This window comes from Opisthocomus hoazin, chromosome 4 (genome assembly GCF_030867145.1).
Source record: "Opisthocomus hoazin isolate bOpiHoa1 chromosome 4, bOpiHoa1.hap1, whole genome shotgun sequence".
In the NCBI taxonomy this organism is placed as follows: Eukaryota; Metazoa; Chordata; class Aves; order Opisthocomiformes; family Opisthocomidae; genus Opisthocomus; species Opisthocomus hoazin.
Window position 1 is genome coordinate 6,565,001 of NC_134417.1, and position 21,445 is coordinate 6,586,445.

The following is a 21,445-nucleotide window of genomic DNA, read 5'->3' on the forward strand; positions in this document are numbered from 1 at the left end:
GGGGGGGGGGATTTGGTGCCGGGAGAGGGGTGCAGCGCGTACCCCGGGGCCGACAGCCGGGCGGGCCTCAGGGCTTTCCGTCTGAACATGAGGAAGAACTTCTTCCCTCTGAGGGTGACGGAGCACTGGAACAGGCTGCCCAGGGAGGTTGTGGAGTCTCCTTCTCTGGAGATATTCAAGACCCGCCTGGACAAGGTCCTGTACAGCCTGCTGTAGGTGACCCTGCTTCGGCAGGAGGGTTGGACTAGATGACCCCCAGAGGTCCCTTCCAACCCCGACCATGCTGTGATTCTGGGTCCCCAAGGCGGCTGCGGGCAGCGCGCGCCTTCCTGCCGGGAAGGGACAGCGCACCGAACTGTATTTACTGTACGCAAGAGTAAAGGACGACAAAGACATGGACAAAGGACAACAAGGGCCTTTTCCAGCAAGTTTCCAGCAAGCGGGAGGCGATCCAACACGGCCAGACAGGTTGGGTAACCGTGAGAGGCAGCCAGCGGTCCCGCGGAGCGGCAGCAGGCAACCTCCGGAGGGGACAACAGGACAGCCTGCGTAAAAACGCACCTGGAACGGACGCCGCACTCGGCGTGGACCTCAGACCTGTGACACAAACACATCTGGTAAGGTTTGGGAGGTGGCAGAGCAGATACACACCCCACACACATCCCCATCTCCTCCTCGCTCGCTAGGTTCTTGACAACTCTTCTGTGCACGCAGCTTGGTGACGTTAAAAGGTGCTATTTTTCCTCATTTATCGAGCTCATCTACCAAAACCGAGTGTTAAAAAGGAACCTGAGGCTGCACGCTTCCAGCATGCACCGAGAAACAGAGCGAGGTACTGCAGGGAGCAGGAGGGAGGTGACAGGGTCCGCCCGTCGCTCGGCAAACGGCTGAAGCTGCAGTGATGGGTTTCGCTTTTTGTCAGCCGGCGCAACAGAAGTTACTGCCTCTCCGTGACCAGCGTTAGCCTTTGGACCAGCTGCTCTCCTAACTCCGCTTCTCACAATAATTCAGGACAAATCTAATTTCCGCATTAAAAAAGTATATTTTCAGACAACTTTATCATAATATGACAAAGCACATGTAAATCTGCAATATTTTAAACTCTGACAAAGCACTGTATCTGCATGTACCAGCCTGCGGCATAGGCTTAACGCTTCTGAAGTAACTGTTTGCAACACGTGCTAAAAACTTAAAATCGGCATCTCTTTTCCTTCTCTTACACGTATCTCAAAAGGAAACTTTTACACTCACGATTGGCATGAAAATATACTGAGATATTTACAGGATTAGAATTAAACAGAGGGGCAAGACCAACAAGAGCCAGGAATGAACACTCCATGTCCTAACACATGGATGACTATTTAGGCCACAGGTTTAAAGAGAAAAAAAAAAAAAAAAGAAAAAAAAGATAACAGCAGAGAGACAACACATATTACTTAATCTGAATTTAAATCAAATTGGCCCAATTTAAGATATAGATTAATCCCTGCAGATACTGTTTTGACTTGCACACGCAGTACGTCAAAGACAACAAGCAATTTTGGTAAATGTCCTCTAAAGTTGAGAAGAATCCCATGTGATTGGCATGTTCATTTGTTTACTATTTAATAGCAAATCCAAGGACAGATGAGAGAGTGAGGTGTGATGAGGATCCTTAAACTCCTCTTCTCAAAAGGACGGCATATCTTAACACACTCCACCCGTCTGCTGTTGGAACACATCGATAGTGTCTTCATCTTCCATCTCCAGCTGTTAGAGTAACAGGGAAACACAAGGCTTGAAATACACTGGTTACACAAGTACTTAGCTCTCTACGCCTAACCGGTACCAGTAACAGAGCACATAAGGTGCAATTCCAATTAACTGATGCAGGAAACGCCTTCCCTCAGTCACTCCAGAGCAGACACCCCATCGTCTCTCCGATCAGAGCATCGCCAACACCAGAATGGTTTTCAGAGGCACGCTTGTCAGTCGGAACAAACTCGGCAGCTTAGCGCCTTCCACAGCCAATCACCCGGTCGGGTGTCTCCTCCGGTCCTTGCCCTGCCGGCCCAACAAACTTCCCACGCTCTCAGCACTGCCGGTGCCAACAGCAACTGCGGCAGCTCCAGTGCCGGCTCTGAACAGGCTGACGCAGAAGGAGGACAGAGCTGCAAACGCCAGCACTTGCCCGGGGTCTTTTCCACACCAGCACTCCCGTGCCGGCTTCTTCAGCACTGACGCTCTTCCAGATTTCCCTCCCCCAACAGTGAGAACATTCAAGAGGGGGAGAAAAAGTCCCACCCTAGACAAACCATCTGGAACGTGCTAAACTTACAGCAACTATTTCAGAATCACGTTGATTTCAAACCCCTTTGATCTGCATACAGGCATCAAAATATTCGTATAGCAATTTTCAGTAAAAGTGTTTTTCATACCTGTGCAGGTGTGTCTGTTTCGTTAATTGGTTGTCCATCAAATCTGAATCTAATCTGCCTCATCGACAAGCCCTGCAAGTTTAAAGTAATTAATATGAGAAACCACGCTTGTGCTTCTAAATCCAAACAAAACATTTACAGATTTACTGTCAGAACAAATATTAACAAAATTAAGACTCCAAAGATTTAAATGGACGGAACACTTAGTACATCTATCTTGCTACATAAATCAAGGAAGCGGAGCCGTTTGAGGGAAGTCCTGCTGCGCTGCTGTGGCAGCAAGGACCCTACGTGGAACCATAAGCGCGGGTTTGGCACCCGGTTCTGATCCTGCTCTGCGAGGCACAAATACAGAAAGTTAATTTACAAAGGTAATTTAAGAAGAGATCATTCAATGCACCTTCTATAAAGCCTCACAGGACGTGTTGGGAAGGAGCAGCAATTGTTTCTCACACCATCAGACAAGTAATGGTAGATTAAGTTGACTCAAAGCAAAACATTTGAAAAAAAATCTGAAAAAACTACTTTTTTGTGTAACTAGCTATCAGCACCGACTACCCATAGTTAAGACAAATTTTCACTCATGACAGGCATGTGCTCCCAGTTCTAGTTCTCTGTATTTCTGATGAAAAAGGGAACCATGAAAAAGACTGTTTGAAGAAAAAAAACTTGCAAGACTCGACACAGATAAAAATCTGCGTCTAAAAACTTGCAAGGTTTGTTAAACGAATGCTAGGGTCTAACATTAGTAAGTCAACGTTGCCCTTAAAACCCGAGCTGAATTCATGACTAAACCCTGTTTTGACAGCGTTCAATCACACGAGGCAGTCTTTATTCCCTGCCTCGGGGATCAGGGTCCTTTGCTTTGCCCTCTGAAGTCCTTCGAAATCCCCGCGCGATTCACGCTTCCAGACACACACAGAGCCACACCAACACAAAGACTTGCCGCGCCGCTCCGAAGATCCCACGTATCCAGCTCTCGTTCCCGACCCGAGAGGCGTTGTGCCACATCAGGCACGGGACAGGGCACAGCACGAGGTTCAAGCAAGCGACGAAAGGATCCCGCAGGTAACGGACAAGGGGAAACGCCAGCAAACAAAACCTGACCCCGCTCCAAAAGCCATTCGCATCCCCACCCTCTGCTCCGCACCACCGAACGCAGTGCAGAAGCACAGGCGCCAAGAGCTACAGGCTGAGGAACTGGGCTGCGGGGGTGGACCCCGCTCCCGCTTTGCTCAGGGCGGCCCCGAGAAACAGCCACCGGCATGGAGCAGCAGTTCAAACTGCGCAGCGGGCAACAGGAGAGATGTGTGACGGGAGGAGAAGAAAACCCACAAGGAGAACTTGTTCTGTGCCATTTTCTGAACAGAAAGCACACGCTCTAGCAAGGTGAGAAAGTTTTTAGAGAGGACGGAGCTGAGGGTTATGAGGCTATGATTTCAGAGTGAACTGGCCCCAGAGGCAGGATCAGAACTGGAGAAGTTAGGGTGACGCTGCTGCGGGTCGCTTGCGGAGCTCTGGGAGCACCCGGTGAGGACGAGGCGGTTGGCATCGGCTGAAGAGAAACTCCGGGCGCACCCCGAGCCCTCGCCCTCCCGGCTCCCTCGGGCCCCAGCTGGGAAGGCGGCCAGCGGAGCGCCCCCGGGCAGCCCCCCCGGCCCACCTGCCGCTCGCAGTAGGCCTTCATCAGCTTGCTGAGCGGGGTGTGCCGCTTGATCTTGAACTGCACCACGGAGCCGTCCTGCCCCGCCACTTTCAGGTTGATGTGGTCGTTCTCCGTTTTCACGCCTTCCTGGAGGAGGAGAAACGGGAGGGAGAAGCGGGTTCGGAGCTCCCGCCGCCGCCGCCCGCCAGCGGGGGCCGGGCGGTCTCCCCCGAGGCGGCGGGTGCTCGGGGCTCCGCGGGGCAGCCGCCACCTCCCCCGCCTCCTCCTCCTCCTCCCGCCTCGCCGCGCCCCGGCCCGGCCCACCCCGCCATCTTGGCCGCCGCACGCCGCCGGGCGGGGCGGGGCCCCACCGGCAGCCCTGCCCCGGGACCCGGCGGAGAGGCCTCTGCCCCGGCCCCGCCGCGCCTCACCTTGGGCTTCTCCTCCGACATGGCGCCGGGGAGGCGACGGAGCGCGCCCGCGCTGAGGGAGCGGCCCGCGCGCTCGGCTCCCGCCGCCGCCTGCCGCCCGCCGCCCGCGAGAGCGCGCGCCTCGGCCCCGCCCTCGCCCCGCCGCCGCGCCAGCCCATTGGCCGCCCCGGACCGGTCACGTGAGGGGCGGGGGGATAGCTGCCGGAAGGAGACGGCTCACACCTCCCCGGGCGGCTCTGGAAAGTGCGTCAGGGGGAACCGGAAGCGCCGCAGGCCGCGGTTGGGGGCGGGGCCGCGGGCAGCCGTGTCCCCGCCGAGCCGCATGGGGTCGCCCTGCGCCGCCCGCCTGAGCACCGGCGGACGCCCGGGGTGTGTGATGCGGGGGGAGGGGGGGCGGGGAGGCGACGCACGTCCCGGCCAGGGCTGCCTCCCCCAGGCCGGAGCCTCCCCGCGCGCCTGCAGCCCCCCGCAGCACAGGGCAGAGCGGGACTGGGAGAGGAGAGGAGAGGAGGGGCTTCTCGCAGACCTCCAGCTCAGCCTCTTGCCTTGCCTCTCTCCCTCTCCCTCTCTCCCTTCCCCTTCCCCTTCCAGGGGTGCATCCCCACAGGGACAGCAAACCGGCATGGAAGAAACCAGGCGTGGCCCCTCTCAGCATCCCCCATGGTTTTATTTCAGAGGGGCCCCGGGGGGCCCCGCCGCCCCGCTCGAAAGCGGAGCAAGGGCAGGCGGCGCGCGTGGTCCCCTGAGCCCGGCTCTGCCTCCCGGAGCCTCCGCAGCCATGACGGGTCTTGGCGGATCGCCATCAGGATGTAGAGCCGTCTGTGCTCGTCGTTGTCCCACTGCCCGGACAGGCTCTGGCCACGCTGGCGGGGCATGGGGGGTCTGCGGTCCCCAGGCTCAGAGACGAATCTCCGGCGTCGGGGACATCTGGAGCCCCGCTGCTGCTCCTGCCACCACAGACACGGCCACGTGCAGCGACGGAAGCGGCCGTGGTGACGGCGGGCCACCCGAGCATGGTCGTCTTCCACGTCCTGGCCGTGCAAAAGGCAGACCCCCCAACCCTTCAGGCTGTGCAGTTGGGGTGTTCATTCGGCACGGCGGTAGCCCCACCAAAGTCGTGCACGCCAAGCAGCAACTCGTCTCTTCAACTTACACAATCAAGTATTACATATGCATTAGATTTCCCACTACACCTATACATCTGCATAACCTGTCCCCGCTTCGTATTAAAATTAGTTCCAAGGGGTCATTTCCAGAGACTCCTCCCAACTGCGCTTGTGTGGTGGTGGGGATGAAGATAGGTGCCTCCGCTTCCTCACCTCTAGGTAACCTTTTGTTCTTGCACAGGCTCAGTTGTTTCCTGGCTTCCATCCAAACTGTGGGGTCGGTCTTAACCGGTTCTTTAAGGCCCTTCCAGCCCCCCTCAGACCACACAACAGTTAGCAAAACATGAGGCACCATCAGCCCAGCTCCACGCTGTGCATGCCAAAGAGCTCAGCTGACAGCGCTCAACTGTCCACCAACATTCCTTTTAACCCCTTCCTTCAGTGCTCCCAGCTGAGGTTTTACCCAAGGGTTTCATCTCCCGCAGGGCGCTGGCTGTTGGTCCCGCATTTCCCGTTTCCCGGCGGAGCGGCCGTGCCCTGCCCTAGGAATCAGCCCGGCGCTGGCTTCGGCCGCCCTGCTTCCTTCCAAGCTTCTTCGTGCACCCTCAGTGCTGTCCCACCCCTCGGCTGCCCCATCCCCTCCCTCCTCCCCAAGCAGGCCAGCATGGCAGACTCACAAAGGACTAATTCACCCTCAGATTAATTTTTGAGAGGCCAGGCTCAGCTCTTGGTTAGAGTGCAGACATGTTTCCTCCTGGACCCAGGCAGACATCTCAGCCACCCAAGGACCCAGCTTCACCTCCCTGCTGCAGGCCAGGCAAGCCAAAGGGATCACCAGCCTTGCAGAGCATCAGCCGCACGATACGTGCACACAGCAGCCTTCACAGGAGTAATTAGAAAAATTAGCAGAAGCTCCATCACAGGCTACGGAAGTCAGTCCCTGGGCCAGGGATGCTGGAGCCCAGGACGTGAGCAGAGGACCCAGCACTTCTGCCCAGCAATAACTGGTGCTGCCCTGGCAGCGTGTCATGGCCTCTGCTCGTCCACGGGGCATGGTTAGGCTCCATCCAGGCAGGAACCCAGTTCCTCCTGGTGGGGGGGGGAGAACCTGCCCTGGTTCAGCAGAAAGACACAGTCTGTAACATGTGGGGTTCCTGCAAGGTTTTGGAGTGGGGTCCTTGACGGTCTTGGAGGCACCAGCCCTTAGTGCTGGGAGCAGGGCCAGTGGAAGCACTCAGGTAGCCCAAAGGGATCATACTGGTCCCAGTCTCCAGGACAGGATGGGACACAGAACCCATCGCAGCCCAGGAGGGGTAGAGGCAGCTCTGACAGCTTTGCTGTTCAATACCAGCTGCCCCCACACATTGCTTGTTCTTAAACAAAGCTCCCAGAGGGTCCCCGCTATCTTTGGTTGGCAGGGGGACCACGGCCCTCCAGCCCAGCATACCCAGTAAAGGGTAGGATCTTTATCAACATTTTCACTATTCCTTACAGGGCTCCACACTTTTAATTTCCACACGCACAGGGCAGTTTGCACAAGCTGCTCCCAACCACAGGGCATTGGGAATTTCTTTAAAGCATCACCTCCCAGCCACACGCAGCCAGAGGAGATGCTGTCACCAGCTCCCACAGCTCCTAACTGGCAGCACCAGGATGCAGCCCCTGCCCAGCCAGTGCAGCGGACTGGGACAGAAGATGGGGGAGCACCCATGAGAGCTTGGCAACCTGACCCCACTCCTTGCCCTCCCTCCAGCGCTGCAGCCCAGTTCGCACTAACAGGAGTCCAGGTGCTTGTGCAGCATTGGCAAAGTCATTCACTTCGTTCCTGCCACCTGAAGCCAAGTATCTTCTGGCAGCAGCCAAAGACAGCCTAGATTAAAAGTCACCTGCAAGTCTCACATCTCTGACCATCCTGGCAAAGCCAGCCAGATTCCGGCAGCCAGCACACAGCTCAGGCAGCAGCAGCAAGGTTTCACAGCTGGGTCACCTTCAGAAGTTCAGCTCAAGCAGTTCGTGTCCAAGGGCTAGAAGCCTGGCAATACAAATGGAGCATTTTATGCAAGCCCACAGAAATGCTGTTGACTGCAACCCAGAATGAGTCGCCCCACCTCGCAGCAGATCATAGTCAGCTTTTTTTAGACAAAGCTATCCAGCTAGATGTATTGCTTGCATGCAAGGCTCCTTCCCATTGTAAAGTCAATTTTGGTCAAGTACAGGGCCATGTCAGAGCAGTCAGCTCCCATCCTCCTTTCCCCACCCCCAGGTCCCTTGCACAGATAGCATAGCACAGGGTTTAGTCTGTGCCCAACTCTGCCAGGAGCCTCCAGGCTGCCCCACTTAGACAAGGGCTCTCAGGGATGCTAGGGGACACAGCAAGCTCTTGCAGAAGGACCCAGCTCCTTTCTTGGATAGCAGCATTACTCCCAACACCCAGCTCTACCTAACAACTGAACATCTCCATGACCAGACTCCTCCTTTCATGCCTAGCAAGAGTTCAAGGCAGCCTTGCTTCTGGCCTCCCTCAGCTACCCCAGCAGGGCCTGATGAGCCAGGGCCACGTAACCATTAGCCTTCACTGCCAACCCATACCTGGTGTGGAAGCAGAATTAAACTCTTTCCGACTAGGACAGTAATCAAATCAGTTTAATATACAGTCAACATATTGTAAAGGCATCTGAATCCTACCGGATTGCTATCAGCTATGGCCATCAAGCCCAGGAGACCGCCTTCCTAGAAAGGCACAGAGAGGTAGGAGAGTTGGGACCTCCCTCCTGGGGGCCCAAGATAACTAGAAACTTGTGCTTTTTGAAAGGAATGCTAATGTGCTGGGACAAGTACAGGTATCTGGAGTAACAGCCAAGGCCTCCTGATGATCTACAAGTCAAGAAGGTCTTGCTGGCTTTTGCCTATACTAAAAGAAATGAGAAAAAAAGAAAGGGGGTGGGTGGACAGGAGAGTCTGGCTCTGTGTGTGTGAAGGGTATTTGGTGAAGTGGGAGCAAGAAAGATGCATAAGGTTGCTTTTGCCCTTGGCCAGGGACAAGGACTGTTACTTGCATTGCTTCGGACTCCATTACCACCCCAGGGGTGAGTGAGAAAAAACGCATCAGCCGCCGGTATTGCCACCATGTTTTCCTGTGCCAGCAGAGCAAGAGCAAAGCTTGAGCTTTAAACAAATGCTCAAACAGAGCATCTGGAGTGAGGACAATGGTGTCATCAAGCGTTTTGCTCATCTTCTGTGGCAGCTGAAGCAAGAAGTGGCACCACCGTGGTCTCCTCGTGGTGGGGGAAGTGTGGAGTCCTGCGGCTCTGCAGGAAGGCACTGTTCACCAGGGTGGGCAGGTCTGGAGATGCTAATTATCAAATTTTGCATAAGGGTTCTCTTCCTTGAAAAGGCCTAGAAGAGAAGAGATGTATTCAGACAGCAGCAGCCACACCAGTCACGGCCAGCAAGAATCCTAGTTCTTGGTAACAACTCTTCGTCATTTGTGCTTCATCCAGCCTCCTGTCCTGCAGTCCTCTTACTCGAGCCATGTGTGCCGTCTGTGCTAGTTCACTCTCCTCCTCTGCACAAGAGGAGAGATCCATTAAGAAGCCCAACCTGATGGCAAACTCCTCTCCCAGGCACTCCACATGAAGTCCACCTGAAGCAGCACGACTGATCTTCCAGAGCAGTCTGCACACTCCTTCTGTTGGACCGGACTTGGAAGCAGAGAGCTCAGATTCAAATTAAACTAAATCTGTTCTTAGACTTGCTCCCCTGCTACTACATCGACTGGGAGACAGCAAGGCAGGGTATGGGACTGACTTCTGGGCCAGTGACAAGCCCCTGTGCTACTCTGTTGGCTGCTTTCCCACCCCCAGCCCAACACTTTTAAGGGGCAACAGCCAGAAGGGACGAGATTGCAAACTCTGCAGTCAGGCTGCAGCAAGAGAGCCCTGGCATGGCAAGACAGTCCTGGAGCATAGCTCTTCCACTCCCATGAGCAGGTGCTTCCCCCACCAAGAGCTCCTTCAGGCACAGGTTTGCCTGCTTTTCCTGCCCCAGAGGAGCCAGCCTAGCCAGGGGCCCCTGGATCTCCTGCCCAACCTGGACCTGTGGAGAAAGGGTCTCCAGCTTTCCCTACAGCCCCCTACAAAGCCAGACACCACAACGCCTAGCGTGCACGAGCCCAACTGCTCCCAGCTCCACAGCCACCCTGGGAGAGCCCCCAGCAGCCCCAACAGGAGGGCAGGAGAGACCCCTCCACCAGCTCAGAGCGACTGGCTGCTCCCCACTTCCTTCCAGGCTGCTGTCCCCTTCAGAGGCAGGTCCCCACCAGGGCTGTGGGACTCACCTGAAGGACCAGCCAGCCCCAGAAGGGAGGTTCTACACTCCCAGCACTGGGGGACTAAGCCACCTCTTGAGGAACCGCTGCCAGCACAGAGGACCAGCTCTGCAGTCAGGCTGGTGCCTGCTCTGTGCTCCTGCAGCTGTGGGCTCCTGCCTGGCCCCCCACACCAGGCTGCTTGCTGCCCAGCCCCTCACTGACCTCAGGGCTGCCTGAAGGACAGCAGCATTACAGCCGGTGCTGTGTCCACCAGTTTCTGCTTCTCCCCTCCAGTCAATCCCCAGCAGCTTCTCCCACATGGAGAGTCCAGAGGACACAGGTCCCAGGGAGTGTTAAACACTCCCGTTTCCCCTGCCAAAGAGGAGCAGCACTCGTGTGGGGTCACACACCACGACCTGAGCATCTCTACACTTGCTCCCAGAGGGCAAGAGAGCAATTCACTGAGACGGGGTAAGCAGAGACTGTTTTCCCTGCTGGCCAGGTCTCCTCCGCAGCTGTAATAGCAAGGAACACAGTTACTGAGGCTGCTCAAATCGCTCACATCAGCACCGTACCATATTTTCTTCGGATTTCATCGTGCCGTGATTTCATCTCTGCTCTCCTGCAAGAAGCAAGCAGAAAGATCACAAGTCAGTGACTGGCGATACAAAACCAAGCAAGAGGACCTACAGCTCCTTGCTTCTTCCCAACCTAGCGAGCTCCAGCCTGCCAGGTTTGCTCAGCCCCCCCGCCGCCCACCTCCTGGGGCACTGGGGACCAGCAGAGCCCACACACATCAGCAGCCCTCAGGGAGTCGGGTATGCAACACGGTTGCGATGCTGCATTCACAGGTCACCCCAGAAAGACATTCCTCGTGAGGTTTACATTTGAGCTAGAGCTGAAGCAGCCACTGACTGCACACATGGAGTCCCACGTGCCTCCTAGCATCGCGTCCCACGGCAGAGACAGGAGCCAAATCGTTCTGCAGCCTGAGGCAGTGTGGCTCGCTCACAGGGGAGCGGAGGGTGCAGGGCAACCTCACCTCTCCTCCTGCCGCACTCGCCTCTTCTCCCGCTCCCTGGCCGCTCTCTCGTCATCCTTGTCTGGCCTGACAGACAGAAGAGCCCGTTAGCGGCGCGTGGCACTCAGTTCTGCAACAGCACGTGGTTGCATCTGAGCCACTCCGAGAAAACAGGGAACCCCTCCGATACTTGCTTTTTGCTTTTTTTCTTACAACAGCAGCAGCAGCAGACCCCCAACATGATGAGGATCGTTCCTCCCACCACAGACATCGCAATGATCAGGGCTTCAAAGTTCACTAAAGGGTTTGACAAAACACATTTAGCACACAAATACATGGCTGCCTGGAGTTACAGTGTTTACAAGCATTCGGCTACTGTCACCAGCAGCTCCAGTCACGGGGCTGGAGACATGTGTAACAGCCAGGGAAAGCAAAACAGACATCGTTATCCATAGGTGTACCAAGTGTTGGCACCAGCACGTACGCACCACCTGAGTACATGTAGCTGCTAACTGCAGTGCTCAGTTACGGACTACAAAGAACGGCAAGAACAAACGCACTCAGGTCAAACTCCTCCGGCAGAAACAGGAGCAGAGCTGTCTTAATCACTAATCCAGCTGAACAGTAACCCATCAAGGGAAAATAGTGGAGGCTTCCATGCTGAGGAGCAACTTCTGACAGAGAGGCCACAGCTGGCACTGCAGTTACTGCCCAAAGGAGCCAGCCTCAGAGGTCACCTAAGATGAGACCACAGTGGACTGGAGGCACTTATGTGTCTGGAGTCCTTGGGCAAGAGAAAGAGATGAGATCTTTTGGGATTTATTGGCTTGGGACAGCAGTGCTGCTGAAACAGCTGAAGGTGGAGGGCTGCTTCATGCCCCCATCACGTCTCCCAAGGGCTTAGGGGACCTGCTCGCCCATGCACAGTGCAAAACCCGCTAGGATGTGGTGGTGAAGCAGCAGCCTTGAGCCCTGGTCCCAGGGATGCAGGTGTCCTGCTCAGCTCCTGCAGTAACAGCAGTAGAGACACCAGCCAAACCAGACACATCTAGACATCACCTGAAATCCTTTGCAACAGAGAGGGGCTTCTTCTGAGTATAATTCAGACAGTGGAGAGACTTGGGCTTGTGGAAACATTTGTACAGGAGCCTCTTCATGCACAGCAGCCAAGCTACAGAGATCCTAGTGCACCTGAGCCTGCTCAGAGCACTTCTGACCCCCTCTTCTGCATGCAGCTCAGACCACCAGCCCAGCAGAAAGCCTGAGCACTGCATGTGGTGCACTTCAGGGCCCTTCACAAGATGCCTGCCTGTCCCCTCGCTGCAGGGACGTGGCAGTAGCAGGCTTACTGTGGTGCTCCAGGCTGAGCTGACTCCACCTCTAAGCCTCCAGCGCCTGTTCCCAGTGGACAGCTTCATCGCTGCCCACAACTGTGCCACCTGACTCCCAAATCACACTGCATACCTACACAGATGACCATGGCAAGCACAATGCAAGCAATGTGGTTCCAGATACCAGCTGCAGACAGCTGCCATGGCCCAGCAGGTCACCAGAAGTCAGCAAGCCACCAGCTTGTAGACACTTGCACTTGTCCCCACACGTGGGCTCACGCAGCCTCTCCAGCTACCACCCAGCAGCACGGAGGTCTGCAGATCCATGTTGCCATTAAGGCTTTGAGAAAGATGGTGCTGCAGACCTGACCGTCCATGGCACTGTCCTGCCTCAGAGCAACGTGAAGCTTTCGCTGGCTGCACCCCAACTGACCCACTGCAACAGAGCTTGGGACAGCCCAAAGCTAAGGACCAGAAGTCAGCCCAGTGCAGGTGAGACAAACCCATACAGGCTCTTGGCTCAGAAGGGAGTTTCTCCACCAGCACAGGTCTGTATTGGTGCTTCTGAAACCTTGGCTGAACCCCTGACCCTGGGGTTCAGATCACCCATTCCCACAGAGTGAGGTCCGTGGCAGAGCAGCAGGCACTCCTCTGCCTGATAAAGCCTTAAGTCACACACACCAAAAATGCAGACTCAAATATTTAAGAGCTAATCTCCCACAGGACTAATCTCCTCTAAAGAGAGTTTTGCAAGCCAAGGAATGTGTTCCTCTATACGGAAATCTTCTGTGAAGCTACTCACACACAAACGAGTATTTCAAGGTCTTACACAAGTTTCAGAAAAGCATACTGTTGTGCTCACAAAGAGGAGATTCTTCCTCTGCAAGGCATGGGAGCAGTTTTAACTCTCTTGTGGGCAGAGAAGAGCCCAGCCTCAAGCTCAATAGATGTCAGGCGACCACAATTCAACTCCAAGTTCCCCATCAAGGGGATAGATGAGAGAAATCAAGCTCCAGCTTGCTTCCTAGCTGCCCCAGCCCTCCAAAGCTGGGTCTGAGCATGAGCATGCACCAAGCTTGGTCTAAACAAGACACTCATTTCTTCAGAAACCCACCAGGAAGCAGAGCCTCAAGGAGAAAAGGCAGCCAACAGCCAGCCATAAAGAGCTCCCGGAGGTGACCTGGCTGCAGGCAGCCAGCTGCAGCACAGGTTATGCAGGGCTAGTTTTGGAAGAGGGTGTTTTCTCAGGCGGGTAAGAGCTGAGCAGGACCACGGCACGCTCAGCACTAGGAGCCCACACAGGCCTCCTAAGGAGTCACCTCGCTTCTGGTTCCAAGAGCCCGGGACAGCAGCTAAAAGCAAAGAGCCAGGAGCAGTGCACGGAGCGATGCACAGGGTGCAGAGGAGAGAGCTGCTGAAGAGTCAGCCTGGTGTGCACACTGTGAGCGCCAGCAAGGGCTGTGTGGGCAGCTGCCCACAGAGAGCCTTCCACTCTTATTCCTGGGCGCTAGCCACGTTTGGAAGCCTCCATCACACCAAAGCATGAGAAACGTATCCAGAGTAGCTAACGCCCCACAAGTCCTTCTTGCCAGAAGGCAGAGATCTGCTCACACTCTGCTTTCTCATCCACGCTTCAGGAAGCTTGAAGAACCCTGACTGACTTCAGCCTGTCATTGCTACACCAGCAGCGAGAAAGGGAGGCAAGGGAAACCTCCCGTTACCACTAGTGTGAGCGGCATTCAACGCCGTTCAGCAGCAAGCACCAAAGGCAGTCACCACTCGAGTGCCTTCCACTTACCCCAGCAGACTCCCCAGCGCGCAGAGCGGAGCTCACAGAGGTCAGCTGGGGGGAGGACTCTTCGGACGGGGTACTCCACGCACCTCCCGCTGCTGGCACACCACAGGCACTAGGACACAGGAACCAGGCAGCACAGCCTTACTGGTGCATGGCAGTGCTGCCAGTTAGCCGCACTCTGCTTTGTCAGCCACAGCAACAGGGTCCCGCCTGCTCCCACCCAGCAGCAACGTGATGGTCGGGAGTAAGCTGTGTTCAGTTAGCACCAGGAGGTGCAGGCGAGGAGAGTGCAGATTCCTAGAACCCTTCTCCTGGCTTGCATGATGGTAGTAATCACCAAATCCATTGTGTTTATTCCATGCAGCGTTTTGGGGACAGAAAGAAAGCCTTTGAGACAGCCACTCAACACAGAGCTGATGAGCAGGAGAGGTTTGTGTGTGCCTTCACTAGCCTTTCCCAGCCAGACTACCTGCAGCAGCTTTGCACCCTCCTCTCCTGGTGGCTCCAACCCTCAACACCAGCATTTGGTTGGGTTTAGTCAAACCAGTTCTGGCTAAGTCAGCTGTGAGATCTGACTCCAAGTTTGGCGATATGGGATATAAGGCAGTGGGGGTTGGTGGGACACAAGTACGCATCCACCCAGTGCCACCACACTCACAGACCAGTGGAGGGGCAGCTTGACCACCCAGTCCAGCCCACTTGGCTCCTTCACCACGCATGGCCCCCTGACAGTGTCTCCCATCTGTGAGGAGGAGCTCCGCAACTCTGTTACTTGACTTGAAAATCATACAAAGCTCCAGCAGTTTCTAGCAACCTCTTCCCAGAGCCCCGAGGGGTGTTTGCCCTCTCACTGTCATGGGTGGGTGGCATTTGCAGCTTGCTCAGGACAAGGGCAGGGGAACAGCCCCCCTTCCAGGAGGGATACTGCTCCAGAACAGCCCTGCAAAGCCCACGCTACGTTTTCAGGCATCGCAAGAGGCTGGGAGTTTTACTGATGCTACTTACAGTGACATTTTTCAGACACTCCTCACAGCTCCTGTTTGTATACTGGTGACAATCTACAAGAAGGAAAAAAGACACCTCAGTACTTTGAAGAGCTTCTCAGTGGTTTAAAACTCCAGGCTCCTCCGAGCCTGTTCCTGGGAGGCAGTCACTCCCATCCGACCAGCAGCAATGCTGCTGCAAGAGCTGCCAGCTTCAAAACACACAGTGCGAGGCCCAAATGCAAACAGCAGTCATCTGCCTTGCCCACGCTGACCCAAAGCCCTGAGCTGGGGTCTTATTTCCCTAAAAGCCCCCTAAAAGCCTGAGCATCTGCTCTGGCCAGCAGGCAGCGGGACAGCTAGGGGACACAGCTGGGGTCGGTCCGGAGGGACCCTGCGAGGAGGAGGACACGTGGTGCAGTCCCACACTGCTGGGTGAGCAGCTCAGGTGAACGAGAGCCAGACAAGGAAGTTACTACCAGGAAAAGCAGAAGCAGAGGAGCACAAGAGGGGGACATGCAGCTACGGTCCGTGCGGGTGCCCATACCCTCCTACTGCACATGAGGGCCGTACCTTGGCCCAGACAATTCATCCAAACCCTCCTTCAGGGAGTGCTCCAGATGACAAGAGCAGCACCGCAGCCAAAATCTGTGCCCATGCTCAGAACCTGTTTCCACCCCCATTTGGCAGAGGAAGACCACTGCTCTACAGACACGGGCAGCTCTTGGCACCAGTGCTGCCGTGGACAACGGCATCCCCAGGGGATGGAGGTCAGCTGGGCGGGGGGAACGGATCAGGTCTGAACACAGGACAAGGTGGCCCAGCCCAGCTGCCTTGCTGGGCTTGCCTGCAGCTCCTGGCTCTTCGGGAAAGTCTTCCTACAGGACATTCACCTGCCATTTCACTGGTATGCTCCCCCAGCTCCTCAGGAAGGGTGGTTTGCCAGCCCTTGAGGATCAGTCATTTAAACCTCACTGCGGCCTAAAGAATCTAAGCATCAGCCTGTTTGACTGTGGTTTAAAAAAAAAAAAGCCACAAACCAATTTGCCTGACTACTCAGTAACTGGTGGAAAAAGGATCACTGCTTCGCAGGACCTTAATCAGGAAAAACATCAGTCCCAGAGGTGCTTGTTTTCCACACTCACAAGCAGCAAAGCTGCATTTTTCTCTCTCCAGCTGGCAGGAACCCTCAGCTGTGACCCACCGTCAACAGTCACATGCTCTGCGCAGCCCTCCAAACAACTGGGCGATTTATTAACACAGCTCAGATAAGGGTGTTTACACACCGCCTGGAGACGCCGAGATTGCAGATTTTAAACACTCGAGGAAGCTGCGTCTTCCCCATTTCTCTAACCAAGGCCGGAAAAGCATCACAGCGCCTGTGCTGCTCCCAAGACTGTTTGCTTTACGAGGAGTCCCAAAACAGCCCTCCTGCACCGCAGGAGGCCATCGGCAGGCAAAAAGAGAGCCTGTGGTTTTAACTGGCCTTCCTATTGACCCTCTGCTTCCCCCTGGGGCATCTCCTCTTCTGGCACCCATGGGGTTCACCCTCAGAGCTCAAGGACACCCTCATACAGCTGTACGCGAAGGGGCCGTTTACAGAACCTTGCAGCCCTTCAGGATTGGGGTTTTGTCCCAACGCCTGATCTCAGGGCACCAGCCCACTGGCACAGGATGGCACGGGGAGCACCGCAGTCCTCAGGGACAGAGGTAGGAGAGCAGCTCTTGCTGTGCTAGAAGCCTCCTGGCTAATGCTTTTGCCATTTGGCTACAAAAGAATGGCTCGGGCTGGAAGGAAGACAGCAAAACACGTCCTCACACAGCCACCATGCAGCCATCGGAGGGCTTGGCTGTCGCTTGGAGAACAGTTCCTCACCCAGAAGAGCGTGCAGGCTTCTTGGGACCCCCCCAAAGGGGGCTGTCCCCATGCTTTGCTAGAGCTTCTCCTCTACCTGGCACAGCACCCACGGGGCTATGCTCCATCACCCACCAAGGAGCAGCAGTTGGCCACCCGCTCCTCCTCACCCAGACCTCTCGGCACCCATCTTCTTCCCGAAGTCCCAGCCTGAGGCTCCCCGGGCCAGTCTCCCCCATCCTGAAGGAGGATCTCCTCCGAAGGGCCATCGGTGGCGGCCAGGACAGGTCCCCAGCTCCCACCGGAGACCCAGCGGAGCCGTCAGCACCACTCAACGCACAGCTGCACTGCAGCTGGGACAGCGGCAGGCGAAGCCCCCCTCCCAGCACCCCCCCTCCCAGCACCCCCCGGACCGCGCCCCGCAGAGCTCCCAGCCGGGGCGGCACCTGCCGCGGGCCCGCAGCGCTCAGCCCCCCCGGGGGTGCCGCGGGGCCGGGCGCCCACCCCGCCGGGACCCCGCTTACCTCCCGCCCCGTCCGGCGCGGCGGCAGCGGCGGGCAGCAGGGCCAGGGCCACGGCGGCGCAGAGCCCGAGCGCCGGGGCCATGGCGGAGGCCGGGGGGGGGCGGGTGCCGCCGCCTATGTAGGGCCGAGCGCGGGGCGGGCCGGGGGCGGCCCCGGGGGCCGGGCCGCGGGGAGCCGGCGGGGGGAAGAGCCGCGGGGCGGCGGCCGGCCGGTGGGGTGGCCGGGAGGGCCGCTCGCTCGCCCGCCCGCCCGCCCGCCCGTCCCTCCCTCCCCGCCGAGCCCATCGCGGGGGGAACGGGCCGCCGCTCGCCGCGCAGCCCCGGGCCCGGCCGCAGGAGGGGGCCAGACCCCCGCGGGAGGAGGAGCGGGCGGCACCCCCCCTCCCCTCCCCCCCCCCCCCTCGGGACTGGGGGTCTAGCGGAACCCCCCGGGTCTGGGCAGCGGCACCCCGAACGGAGACCCTCCGCCTGCCCGCTGCGCGGCCCGGCCCCCGGAGGGGCCCCGGAGGGTCCCCCGGAGGGTCCCCCTCCCTCCCCGTCACGGCAGGCCTTACGAGGTGGATTGAGAACTGGCTGAATGGCAGAACTCAGAGGGCTGTCATCAGCGGCGCTGAGTCTGGTTGGAGGCTGGTAACTAGTGGTGTCCCTCAGGGATCAGTACTGGGCCCAGTCTTGTTCAACTTCTTCATCAGTGACCTGCATGAAGAGTTAGAGTGTACCCTCAGCAAGTTTGCTGATGACACCAAACTGGGAGGTGTGGTGGATACACCAGCAGGCTGTGCTGCCATTCAGTGAGACCTGGACAGGCTGGAGGGCTGGGCAGAGAGGAACCTGATGAGGTTCAACAAAGGCAAGTGCAAGGTCCTGCACCTGGGGAGGAACAACCCCATGCATCACTACAGGCTCGGGGCAGACCTGCTGGAGAGCAGCTCTGTGGAGAGGGACCTGGGTGTCCTGGTGCTGGACAGGTTGACCATGAGCCAGCAGTGTGCCCTGGTTGCCAAGAAGGCCAATGGCATCCTGGGGTGCATTAGGAGGAGTGTGGCCAGCAGGTTGAGGGAGGTTCTCCTTCCCCTCTACACTGCCCTAGTGAGGCCCCATCTGGAGTACTGCATCCAGTTCTGGGCTCCCCAGTTCAAGAAAGATGAGGAGCTACTGGAGAGAGTCCAGCGGAGGGCTACGAGGATGGTGAGGGGACTGGAGCATCTCTCCTACGAGGAGAGGCTGAGGGAGCTGGGCTTGTTCAGCCTGAAGAAGACTGAGAGGGGACCTAATAAATGTTTATGAATATCTTAAGAGTGGGCATCAGGAGGACAGGGCCAGACTCTTTTCAGTAGTGCCCAGTGACAGGACAAGGGGCAACGGGCACAAACTGAAGCAGAGGAAGCTCTGTCTGAATATGAGGAAGAACTTCTTCACTCTGAGGGTGATCGAGCACTGGAACAGGCTGCCCAGGGAGGTTGTGGAGTCTCCTTCTCTGGAGATATTCAAGACCCGCCTGACAAGGTCCTCTGCAGCCTGCTGTAGGTGACCCTGCTTCGGCAGGAGGGTTGGACTAGATGACCCACAGAGGTCCCTTCCAACGCCGACCATTCTGTGATTCTGTGATTCCGTAACTGCTGACACGGGTATTAGCTCATACGATGCACGGGTGCAATGAGGCAGTGGGGTTTTACTGGAGACCCTGGACAGCCCGGCCCTGGAAAGAACGAATTTGCTCCTGGGAGGCTTAGGGCTGTCCATGAAGGATAAAGGTTTCGTCTGGAAAACCAAGATACCACTGGCATCCCAGCACCTCTGACACGTCTGTGAAACCCTCCCAGCATCGTCTGGCGTCACGGAGCAGTAACTCGAGCAAGACCGACTCCAGGGATGCCTGGATCAATAGACCAGCAGCAAGAATGCTGAGGAAATAGAGCGGCTTTTCCAGCTTTTACTGATGTTAGTAATCGGTAGTGTGGGTGTTGGTGATCAGTCAAGTCTTTATCATACCTGAACGCTTGAAGGGTGTCAGAACTCTGCATGGAACCACACGTGGGGTGCCCTGATTTGGCTGGGACACCTCATGCACGTGAATAAATGTTTACCCCTGTAATTCTGTGCTTTGCACCCCAGCCTCCCTCCTCGGTCAGCAGGGGCCAGTGGAAATGTTTGCATCGTCTGGGGTCCTCCTGGGCAAAGCAAGAAGCCTGCTGGACTCAAGCCCACATCTTCAACATTCAAGATGGGAGAAGCTGCATTGATATAAATGGAGATTTTCACAGGTCAAGAACACAGTTGAGTGTTTTTCTGTGCTAGAGCCAAAGTGCTCCGCACCGCTCAATTCATGCCCAGTGATGCACACAGCCTGAAAGAAATGGGCTTCCAACCGTCGCTGCGAGGAGGGTTGTGAGGCTGCCCGCATGGGGCTGCTGTAGGACCTGGTTTTACCCCAGATCGCTTGGGAATGGGGTAAGAGTATCACTCCTTGGAGTCCTTGGCAGCAGCAGGGCAAAACCACTGTTCCTATGAGTGCGCCCATCCTGGCTTGCAGTCCTGCGCCCAGGCACCCATGGGTACCGCAGTGTGCTGCGTCCCCACCGGCTGCTGCTTCCCTGCTCTGCAGCGATGGCTGAAGCCACTGTCCCTTGGAGCTGGGTGGGCATCGGCCTCCGGCGTAAAGGCACGCTCAGGCCAGGCTGATTCAGAACAAGACCAAGCTTTTTCAGGCAGACACACGGCTGCAAATCCCCCGAGGGCATCACACCCCGACACCGTCAGGCCATTCCTATCGCACCTCTGAAACGCACCTGGAGGTGCAGGCAGAAGCAGGCAGCCTGGCACTGGCAGCAGGATGGGGAGACACGAGTTACCCCTGCACCAGCGCCGCAGCCAGGCATGCCCTTGGCATCCCGTGGAGGGGCCGAGCACCGTGCGGCCATTTCTCTGTGGGAAAGCTGGCCGAGTTGGTCACAGCTGGCCGACTGCTGCCATGGGGCAGGCGTGGGGCAGCATCAAGGAGCCTTTGGGTGGGAGACAGGAGCAGCACGGGGGATGCAGCACAGAGCTGAGCATGGGTGCCAAGGGCGGAGCTCTGGCTTGGCAAGTAACTGACGCCTCGGCATGGAGGGAACTCGGGAAGAAGGAATAAAAATGTATTTTGGATTGCCTTAAACTAAATCGGGAAGATGACTAATATTTTTCAGCAAAATGGAGAATGCGACCTGAAGAAAGCGATCCCGTAGCTTCAGCAGGCAGCATCACTGGCTGCCCCTGCTGCCACCGGTTTCATCATGGAGCTCATCATCTGTCCGCTCTGAAAGCTTCGCTCTCCCTGACATGTTCCTGGTGTCCTTGAGAGCCAGATGGGCTGGCTGCTGGTGACAGAGCTCCTGCAGCCTGGGAGAGTAAACGGCCGATGGCATTCGGTCGGCCGAACCGTGGAATGTGGGGGCTGAGCCGTGGGAGGCAGGTGATGCAGAGGAGGAAGCGGGCATTTCTTGATTTTGCCACCGCAGGCAAGCACTCTGACACCAGCAGTGGCCTCTTGCAAGTGGTTCAGATTTTGGCAGCTCCTCCGGAGGCATGAGGGGCTTTTTGCATGTAGGGGGGCTCAGCGGCTGCTGAAAAGATGTGGGACCTGTGCGTTTGCTCCTCTGCAAGCAGCTGGCGCTCGAGGCTGGTTGGCACTGGCATCGCTTCAGTGGTAACCAGCCCGGGGAAATCTCCCCAAAGCCACCTCCTGGGCTGCAGGCAGCTCTTTGACACTTGCTGAGCGTGTGCTGAACTATTTCTGTTTGCAAAGTGCCTCATTCGTTTGTCCTAGGTTCGTTCATGAAGCAACACTTAGGCTACAGAGCATCCCAGCGGCACAGGCAGGGACCTGGAGCGAGCACCCGTCGGTGGGCACTGGGGCAGCAGGAGCGGGCAAGGTGCTGACAGGCAAGCCGGGGGAGACCGAAACGCTGCTCTAATCCCACCGGCCTTTCCGTTCCCTCTCCTTATTTGTCTCTGAAGGGTAATTTCAAACCCTTCAAGATGGCCTCAAGT

General features: G+C 56.9%; 2 protein-coding genes across 4 annotated transcripts; both read right to left on the reverse strand.

Moving 5' to 3' along the window:
- Positions 1-1,022: 1,022 nt before the first annotated feature.
- On the reverse strand, positions 1,023-4,599 carry SUMO3 (small ubiquitin like modifier 3). Its single transcript, XM_075417763.1, has 4 exons — positions 4,494-4,599; positions 4,081-4,209; positions 2,418-2,489; positions 1,023-1,749 (listed from the first exon to the last, which is right to left on the reverse strand). The coding sequence occupies exons 1-4, from the start codon at positions 4,512-4,514 to the stop codon at positions 1,687-1,689; spliced, it is 285 nt and encodes a 94-aa protein (XP_075273878.1). The 5' UTR covers positions 4,515-4,599; the 3' UTR covers positions 1,023-1,686.
- Positions 4,600-5,154: 555 nt separating this feature from the next.
- On the reverse strand, positions 5,155-17,516 carry PTTG1IP (PTTG1 interacting protein). 3 transcript variants are annotated; one of them, XM_075417767.1, is made up of 7 exons: positions 17,418-17,516; positions 15,061-15,113; positions 14,059-14,167; positions 11,124-11,226; positions 10,951-11,016; positions 10,484-10,530; positions 5,155-7,631 (listed from the first exon to the last, which is right to left on the reverse strand). In XM_075417767.1, exons 1-7 carry the CDS (start codon positions 17,497-17,499, stop codon positions 7,624-7,626), a joined length of 468 nt encoding a protein of 155 aa, XP_075273882.1. In that variant the 5' UTR covers positions 17,500-17,516; the 3' UTR covers positions 5,155-7,623. The 3 variants fall into 3 exon arrangements, with proteins under 3 accessions (XP_075273882.1, XP_075273881.1, XP_075273880.1); XM_075417766.1 differs by lacking the exon at positions 5,155-7,631 and adding an exon at positions 8,230-8,995; XM_075417765.1 differs by lacking the exon at positions 5,155-7,631 and adding an exon at positions 9,002-9,164.
- Between the last annotated feature and the right edge of the window lie 3,929 nt (positions 17,517-21,445).